This window comes from Gopherus evgoodei, chromosome 2 (assembly GCF_007399415.2).
Source record: "Gopherus evgoodei ecotype Sinaloan lineage chromosome 2, rGopEvg1_v1.p, whole genome shotgun sequence".
Classification (NCBI taxonomy): domain Eukaryota; kingdom Metazoa; phylum Chordata; order Testudines; family Testudinidae; genus Gopherus; species Gopherus evgoodei.
Genome location: NC_044323.1, coordinates 121,347,473 through 121,357,357, shown reverse-complemented (window position 1 = coordinate 121,357,357; position 9,885 = coordinate 121,347,473). Strand labels below are relative to the sequence as shown.

The 9,885-nt window shown below is 42.1% G+C and overlaps 1 protein-coding gene across 5 annotated transcripts in view; it reads right to left on the bottom strand.

Moving 5' to 3' along the window:
* Window positions 1-417: 417 nt before the first annotated feature.
* The window catches only part of ANKS6 (ankyrin repeat and sterile alpha motif domain containing 6), a 96,761-nt gene continuing 87,293 nt past the window's right edge, over window positions 418-9,885 (bottom strand). For 2 of the 5 annotated variants that reach the window (XM_030551632.1, XM_030551631.1), the window contains exon 17: window positions 6,284-7,154. In XM_030551632.1, coding sequence (XP_030407492.1) covers window positions 7,063-7,154 — 92 coding nt within the window. In that variant the 3' untranslated portion in view covers window positions 6,284-7,062. The other 3 variants (XR_003998947.1, XM_030551634.1, XM_030551633.1) reach the window with 3 other exon arrangements.

Here is a 9,885-nt window from a genome sequence, read left to right as displayed (position 1 = left end):
TGCTCATTACAGGGCCCTTTTTGTACCCCCCTTCCTGCAACTATGCTCACCATTAACAATTTCAGTGCCCTTGACACACTATAACCAGCCCCCACCTAGCCCCAGTTTAAAAGGGTCCCCACTGGGACTCCAGAAGCAGAAGTCAGTAACCAAGGTATCTAGGAGTACTACTATGTGGCGCTTATACTGTATGTGCAGTTGTATTAAAAATACCAGTTCTCAGCAAGGCCATGAGGATTCTATGGCCTCTTTATGTAACCAATGAACTAGTTATAGCTCTGGCCTCTGAATCAATGGTTTGAGCAAGTGCTGCTCCACCTTAGCTCTATGTGCCACCCTCAGACTCCTATCAAATCTAGCCAATAGTACAATTTTGAACATTTGTCACTTGCAGATTTAAGAAAGGAGAAAATTAACTTTAGAAGTTTATCATGCTTGTATTTTAATTGCGCAACAAAAACTCTTATGCACAACACTAACAAATAGCTCCATCCATAATTCTTGTGTGAATCCTTTTGGCATTCATTGTTTAAAAAACAATTATAATATGCATATGAAAATTGTTTTGTAACCTGTTGCAATGTCTGTTAATCAAAAGTAGATACTACAAAAGGCAGATGGTTTTAATGTCAAACAAAACATCACCAATTAAAAATCTAATTTTTACATAATTTCTGTCTAAATATTGGTGACAGATTATGAATTTTATTAGTGATATTTTTATATTTACACAAATAGATATTTTATGAGCATAACTATATTGAGTGTTCTTAGCACTGATTAAATGTTTTAGTTAGTTATTATGCATCAATATTCTTCCTTTCTACTCCTTCTCACAAAACTATTCAATCTTGTAACTTAGCCTCAACAATGTTTTTGCCTCCTTCGTTTCTGTGCTGCTTGGCTGTGCGCTCTTCAAACTGGTACTTCTGAAAGGTGACCCACACATCTCCCTATGTCACTATTCGCTCTAGCCTTATTCTTATTAATCCAGAACCAGCTAAGCATTTAAGCACGTGCTTATCTCTAACTATGTGAGTAGTCCCCTTAAAGTCAGTAAAACCATTCATTCACAAAGTTAAAGGGTTGCTTTGCTGAACTGGAGTCATAACAATGTTACTGCAACAACCTCCTGCACACAGTGTACTGAAACACCGTGGTTAGCACCCAGTTTTGCAAATTTTCTTGTGTCCACTTGAGCTCTATCATCCATGCCCCAGGCTTAAAAATACTAGAAAATCTTTATCCAGCAGCTACCTCCTGGTAGGCACAGATTCTTGTGGTTTTATCCAGTATCCAGGTGCTACAAAAAAAAGAGAGAAAGAGAGAGATCATTTATTATTTGTTTTTGGCAGTGCCTGCAACATGCTCAACTAACAATCATAGCAACATTTTAAAGAAAATGGACTACATTCGTCATGAGGCACTAAGCTCTTGACTTCAATGTTCAATGCTGTTGCACTCGATTTCATCAGTGGTCAATTTGATCCCATGACTCAACAACAAACTGAAGGAGAAGACCCTGATTACGGAGTCCAGCCCATGTAGTCTTCTCCTCTAACCAGAGTGCTGATTCAACAAAGTTCTTAATTACGTGAGTAGCCCATTGATTTCTATGGGATTATTCAGGTGCTTAATGTTAAGCACACAGACTCATAGACTTAAATGCCAGAGGAGACCATCATGATTATCTACTCTGACTTCCTGCACATTGCAGGCCACAGAACCTCACCCATCCACTCTTATAATAGACCCCTAACCTCTGAGTTACTAAAGTCCTCAAATAATGATTTAAAAACTTCAAGTTACAGAGAATCCACCATCTACATTAGTTCAAACCAGCAAGTGACCTGTGACCCATGCTGCAGAGGAAGGCAAATAAACACCCCTCAAAAACAGGGTCTCTGCCAATCTGACCTGGGGAAAAATTCCTTCCTGATCCCAAATATGGTGATCACTTTTTAGGGTAGGTCTACATTACAAAATTAGGTCAATTTTTAGAAATTGATTTTATACAGTCAATTGCGTATGTCCATACTAAGTGCATTAAGTCGGTGGAGTGCATCCTCACTACTGCAGCTAGCACTTACAGGGCAGTGCATTGTGGGTAGCTATCCCACAGTCCCTGCAGTCTCCGCGCCCATTTTGGGTATGTGTTGTCAGTCGCCCCTCCATGAAAGCAACGGCAGACAATTGTTTTGCGCCAGACACCAGGGCGATTAGAAGAGCACAGCAAGGCGCGCTGCGCATCAGTGAGGTTTTGAAAACCAGTTTCATGACTAACCAGGCTTCGGTGTGACAGCTGTGTGTTTCTCCTTGATGCAAACCTGCCCCCTTTGTTGATTTTAATTCCCTGTAAGCCAACCACCCTCCCTCCTTCGAAATAAAGTAACTATTGTTTTGAAACCAGGCATTCATTCTTTATTAATTTAAAAAAAAATGAGATAATGGACAAGGTAGCCCAGGTGGGGTGGGGGAAGAGGGAAGGACAAGGCCCCATTGCTTATTGTAGCCACACTAAAAATCAAACTGTTTGAATGACAGCCTTCTGTTGCTTGGGCCATCCTCTGCAGTGGAGTGGCTGGGTGCCCGGAGCCTCCCCCGGCCACGTTCTTGGGTGTCTGGGTGAAGAGGCTATGGAACATGGGGCGGAGGGTAGGCGGTTATACAGTGGATGCAGCAGGGGTCTGTGCTCTTGTTGGCTTTCCTGCAGATCCAACAGATGCTTCATCATGTCCATTTGCTCCCCCGTTAGCCTCAGCATCGCCTCCTGCCTCTTCTCATCGTGATTACTTAATGTTTTCCTGGCCTCTGCCACTGAATGCCTCCATGCATTCAGCTGTGCCTATCAGTGCAGAAGGACTGCATGAGCTTGGAAAACATGTCATTGCAAGTGCGTTTTTTTTCACCTTCTAAACTGCGATAACCTCAGGGACGGAGATGATAAGGTACGCTCCACAATTCCGGGGGGACTGCATGGTCACCTGTGCTGCTGAGTTCACCATGCTGACCAAACAGGAAATGAAATTAAAAAGTTCCTGGGGCTTTTCCAGTGTACCTGGCTAGTGCATCAGAGTTCAAAATGCTGTCCAGAGCGGTCATAATGGAGCACTCTGGGATAGCTCCTGGAGGCCAATACCATTGATTTGCATCTGCACTATCCCAACTTCGACCCAGCAAAGTCAATTTTAGCGCTACTCCCCTAGCCAGGGAGGAATACAGAAGTCAATTTTAAGAGCCCTTTAGGTCGATGGAACGGGATTGGCTGTGTGGACACATTCGTTTTTAAACTGACCTAACGTGGCTAAATTCAACCTAATCCCGTAATGTAGACCAGGCCTTAGATCCAGAGAAAGGCATCTGGCAAGACCCAGGAGCCAGACACCTGGGAAACAATTCTCTGCAGTAACACTGAGCCCTCCCCATCTAGTATCCCATCATCAGCCTGTGGAGATATCTGCTACTAGGTACATGCTTAAGTGCCTTGTTGAATTGGAGCACCAACATTCTAAACTTGACTATGAAGAGGCCATTTACTGACACAAACCCTTCTATGATACACATCTCATTATTAAATGTATTGTTCTCACAACTGTCAACCTGTACTTGACTATGGCACGATTTCTGCTTGTAAGCTTTCACACAGTTGTTTCCCTTTTTTATCAAGCCCCTCACTTCCTCCCCAATTCTCTCCTCTGGATAAATTTCATGTATATTTCTAATTTTGAATCTGAAGATGAAAAGTCCCCAAATGAATTATATACGTGGTTGAACACCAAGCCCCCATACTCTCTTCATGAATACTTGTGCTGCTTGTCCTTTGCAGTCCAAGTGAGGTAAATTCTCCGCCAACGAGACCACATTATTCACCCCCAGGAGAACAACCTATCAGCTGATATTTTGAATTACATAATGAATTACACAAACTTCCCATCGGTCCCTATGCTCACTATCTATTTTCTCTAATCTTTACCATCCCTCAGGGGGGTCTCTCTTGCCTCCCCATACAAATTCCATTTCAGTGTATGTTCCCTTAATGACTAATTTACTGGGCTGGGAGGGGGGGGAGGAGGAAACAGTTACTGCTAATTGATTACCACAATTAAACTGAACTGCACAATCTTTTCTTTTCACCATAATCATAGCTAATGTTCAACTGTTCATTTAAATCCTTTCTAGTTAATCTTCGATTATGTTTCAGGTATCTAAGTCCTTTGGCTCTACATCAATTAGAGAAGGTCCTCCTTCTTTTCTCACTCTCCTTTTCTTCAGTTTCACTGTCTGCCATTACTTTTTTGACCAGCTCTTCAACAGCTGTTACCACGGACTTCTGCATGCTAGAGCGTTGGCTCTCTATCCAGAGTGTAGTTTTCCCTTCCCTAGAGACTCTCGCTGTACAAATCTGATGCTAGAAGCTGAAGAAATTTTCTGCTACAGCGAATCTCTGCCCTTCTAATTGCGGCTTTAATTCTACTCAACTCTTTACTCTTTTTAAAAATTAGAGCAGATGATCTAGGAGAAACTGAAGATTGTGGCCTTGGAGTATAGACTCTGGGTACTATCTAGCCTTTTTTCATAATCAAGACTTTTTTTGGTAATGGTGAAAGCTCATAATGAAATCCCTGGATCTGCTACTAGCCTAAGGCTGGGTACTCTATTTTAATCTCTTCAACAGACACGATATTTAACAACTAATTCATAAAGGTTTGTAAAAAGAGAATAGGATTTTCTTCATTTTTTTCCAGACACTTTTAAAATTCTCATGTCCCTTCTTCTCTCTTTTGGCTCCAGCAAATTTACACAATGAAAAAGGAGCTCTCTCTCTTCTCTGATATTCCTCTCAATGCAGCATCCAGCCTAGAAATCCTATACTCACTTCCTCTTTGATTGCATAAATCTTGGAAAATAAATCAGTCCTCAGTGCTGTGAATTCAGACCATAAATCTCTGATATCTGCTTTAGCAGTCAAATGACTTTAGCCTTGTATCCTTTGCCTGCTTTGGGAGCCATGCCTTCTGGTGCCCTGCTTTTTGAGGTGTTACAATGAGGTTAGGATATGGATGGAGACAGATTATTCAATAGAATAATCCCCTCAGAGCTCAGACAACCTCTGATATCTGCTTTAGTAGTCAAATGACTTTAGCCTTGTATCCTTTGCCTGTTATGGGAGCCATGCCTTCTGGTGCCCTGCTTTTGAGGTGTTACAGTGAGGTTAGGATACGCATGGAGACAATTTAATCAATAGAATAATCCCCTCAGAGCTCAGACAACCGTCTTGCTTGGGCCCCCATACGTTAGTCCTCTGTTCTGAATTTTAAGGGTGAAGGAGTAAATTAATGTATGTTTCTCTGTGTTGTACTGAGCTAGGTTACAGGATGCAATGTTTTCAGGGAAAGATGGCATAACTGAAGTACAAATAAACCTTTCTTTCAACAATAAACTTTATTATGAAACAGGTTGGCTGCCAAAAATATAATATAAACATCAACTTTTCCAAAGGTTCTTGTAGTGAATATTTGCCAGAAGCAGTGACCTTGGCAGGAGGTGCTGGGTACCAGTGGCTGAGGGCACAGTCAGTCAGCAATTGAGTTTATAGTTCAAAAAACCCATTAAAAAGCAACAGGTGGAACGATCTGTCTTCCCTCCACAAGTCCGTCTCATGTTGCATTTAGTTAGACATGTAATCACCCATTTATTTCTTACTATTCTACTAGTACTTTTTCTGCCTGTCTTTATTTTCCTTTCAGAGTAGCAGCCGTGTTAGTCTGTATCCGCAAGAAGAACAGGAGTACTTGCAGCACCTTAGAGACATTACATTACAATGAGCCATTACAAACACTGAATCTATCTCCCCTTGTAAGTATTCTCACACTTCTTATGAAACTGTCTGTACTGGGCTATCTTGATTATCACTTCAAAAGTTTTTTTTTCCTTACTTAATTGGCCTCTTAGAGTTGGTAAGACAATTCCGCCTTTTCATGCTCTCTGTATGTGTATATATATCTCCTCAATATATGTTCCATTTCATGCATCCGAAGGAAGTGGGCTGTAGCCCATGAAAGCTTATGCTCAAATAAATTTGTTAGTCTCTAAGATGCCACAAGTATTCCTGTTCTTTTTATTTTCCTTGTACAACATCTCCTTAAATCTGTATACTCTCTCTAATTCCACACACAGATCCTCCTTGCTTGTTGTTGTGCTTGTTGTTATGGGAGTGTGGACCTGGGCGGGCAGTCTGCACACCTTCCCTGAAGAACTGGATCATCCACTCCAGTGGCTGAATTAAAAATAAGGAAGTTGGTAGGTACAGCACTCCAGCACACAAGCTGGGAATGCAAACTATTTTCAGAAAGATAACAATGCCAATACATTTTGAATACCAAGCTTTAGTGTAAGCATAGCCTGGTCCCTAGAGTGCAATGGTAAGGTCAGCCCCCTTCTTACAGGCTCATGCTCAGGACTTGTCCCTAGCAAGATCAAGGAGTGATAGGAGAAGCTACTAATGAGGCAGGAAGAGGTTTGGAGGCATGCTATGATCAGAGCAAATTTAGTAATTATTTAAAATTTAAGCAGTTGAATTGTTACAGGCAGCCATTCTCTGGGAAATATCATCTTCCTCAAGTTTCCCTCCAGAGGAAAACAGGAATTATTCCAAAGCGTTAGTGATAATCCTCACACAAATGCTGCAGCATTATTTTCCCATATGGTTACCCCACAGCTGCTCATGGATTGGAGAGACTTTGTTAGCCACTGTAGGATCCCAGGGATAAGCTAATTGTCATATAAACTTAATAGCAAGTTTTCCAATAGTTTTTCCCTATTTACAGAATAAGGAGAACACCACACATGAGAGATGATAAATGCATACTCTAAATGCACTTCTGGAAGGTGCTCAGACTTCCTGTTGATAGGCGTGATATAAGAATCTAAATAAAACAGATTAGTCTAGAAAGATTGGAGTATAGGCATTTCTCTGATATTGCTGTTTAAGACTGCTGCAGTCTAAGGGAAAATAAACAGAATTATGCTAGGCTGCTTGTGGTTGTTGCACTTCAATAGATTTCAAAAATTGTGTTTACAACTGTCTAAAATTCTGTGTTGCAATTGCTTGGATGTTGCTGTTTGAAATGCCAGCACGATGTTGCTCTTCATGTCTGCAAACCAAAGATATGATTGTCAGCTCTTGGCCTCGTCAGGTGGGTCTTCAGTAGCTCAGCCCTCCGGCCAAATCACAAACAGTCCACTGCACAAAAGAACTCCTTCTGCAGTACCAAAGTTTCAGGCCTTTTTAAACTCCCAGCCCCTTTCCTGGGCTTTTAATGCAGAATCTTATCCCCCCCTTGGGGCTTAGGCCATTTCGCCAGTGAGGGGGCTGGGGCCCACCCACTATTCCAGGTCCCAACCCAGGGATCCTACAGACAGCAGCCACATACTGCTTCCTCTAATAGTTGCTGCTGCAATTCCCTGGGCCGCTTCCCACATAGCCCCTTCCACTTCACCCTTAACTCAGGGCTGAAGTTCTCAACTCTTCTCCTTACTCACCCAATGCCACCAGAATCCATCTTCTGGTTCTCCCTTGAGCTCCAGCAAAGAGCATCCTTCTTTACTCCTTTGGTGCCAGCCAGAAACTGATCTGCTCAGGCCCTGCAGTGCCTCTTAACTGAGCCTGCTGGACTCAGATTGGCTGCTTCCCTGCAGGCTTTCTAGGCAGGCCTGGAGGACCTACCTTCACTGTTTCTTTTCTAGAGCAGGGTGTGGTAGGACTGTGAGGCCTCCAGCAGGGGACCTCAACAGACCCAGTATACCCCACCACAAGACCTAAATATGATGATATACCCTAGGGCAGGGGTAGGCAACCTATGGTACGTGTGCTGAAGGCAGCACACGAGCTGATTTTCAGTGGCACTCACACTGCCTGGGTCCTGGCCACCGGTCTGGGGAGATGTGCATTTTAATTTAATTTTAAATGAAGCATCTTAAACATTTTTAAAACCTTGTTTACTTTACACACAACAATATTTTAGTTATATATTATAGACTTATAGAAAGAGACCTTCTAAAAACGTTAAAATGTATTACCGGCATGCGAAACCCAAAATCAGAGTGAATAAATGAAGACTTGGCACCCCACATCTGAAAGGTTGCTGACCCTTGCCCTAGGGTTACCACCTTTGAAATGCAAAAAAAAACCCTTTCACCCACCCCCTACAAGGCAAGCCCACAGCAACCTCAGCCACCAACCATAAAGCAACTCAGCAACCCCTCATCCCTTGAACAGCCACTTATAGTATCTAGAGAGAAAACACATATAGATAAGGTTAAGGAGATGTGCAATGACTCAAACCCTCTCTCACACATGTGCGCAATGTGATTGCGTGTTTTAGGCAGACAGCTGCTGTATTTTCAACAGTTTTGATCTGTTATCGCTTAAACTATGGAAGTGGGAACACTGCAACATCTTCAGCCGGACACAGAAATTTTTAACATTAGATATCCCAGTGTATTGTAATAATGCTGCAAATCTTTAACCTATGTTAAAAAAACCAACAACCTGGTACATTAAATTATTTTTCTGGCAACTGGCAAATCCATAAATAATGGCCAGGCTGATCAAATACGGTTCATGTGGTAACGTTATATACCTGTGTTTTTCTTCTGCAGTCACACTGCTCTGCCTGAATCTCCAGCTCATTCATTCCATATCAGAATCCAAACATCAGCCTCTGTCCATCTGGCACTATGCTCATGTCATAAACAGATAGTTAAGGGTTAATGCCTCTTTTACCTGTAAAGGGTTAAAAAGTTCACCTAGCCTAGCTGACACCTGACCAGAGGAACCAATGGAGGAACAAGATGTTTCAAAAGGAAGGAGAGAAGTTTTCCTTTGTTGAGAGTTTCAGTTTCAGCTGGAGTGAAAAAGATCAAGGAATCAGCCTCTTATCAGAGTAGTAAGTTTTAGAAAGGGATAAATAGGTTTATGTTTGTTTTCTTTGTAACTTGTCTTGGTACCATTAAGGGAATTATCAAATTTGGGTATTCTTGTGTGTATTAAGATTTTTGCCCAGGGGAACATCTTCTGTGTTTGGAATCTGTTGTCTGTGGGAGTAGCTAGTATGCTAATCTCTCCCAGAGGGTTTTCTTTTACCTTTCTTTTCTTTAATTAAAAGCCTTTTTCTTAATACCTGATTGATTTTTTCCTTGTTTTTAGATCCAAGGGGGTTGGATGGGAGAAAGGAGGGGGGATTGGTTAATTTCTCCTTATTTCAAGATCCAAGGGGTTTGGATCTGTGTTCACCAGGAAATTGGTGAAGTCTCTCAAGGCTACCCAGAGAAGAAAAGTAGTGCTTGGGGGTGGTGGCAACGATACCAGATCTAAGCTGGTAATTAAGCTTAGAAGTGTCCATGCAGGTCCCCACATCTGTACCCTAAAGTTCAGAGTGGGGAAGGAACCTTGATGTGGTGAGCAGCAGCGAGAGATTTTTTAGGAACCAAAAGCCAGATTTTTTATCCTCCTTTGAAATGCTGGGGAAGCAGTGAAGGAGAGATACCCTGAAGGCAAACAGATAAGAGATTCTAACAGAGCGCTTTTTGTTAGAAGGGATGCTCCAGCTGTGAACACTGGAGGTCATTAACATTGCCAAGGCAAGTCACAAAAACCTGTTTTACTTGTTTTTTTCCCCAAGAGTCACATTACATTAACCAAAGATTCCAAGCTGTTTTCCTCCTCCTCAGATAGCTAAGGTAGACCAGGGGGAAAATGTCAGGCAAAGAAAAAAACCATCAAACAGCAACTAGAATTAGCTAAACTCCAGGCTGAGGAGAGCCAAAAGGAACATGACAGACAGATGGCCAGGGTTGAGGCTGCCCACAAAAGAGCTATGGAGG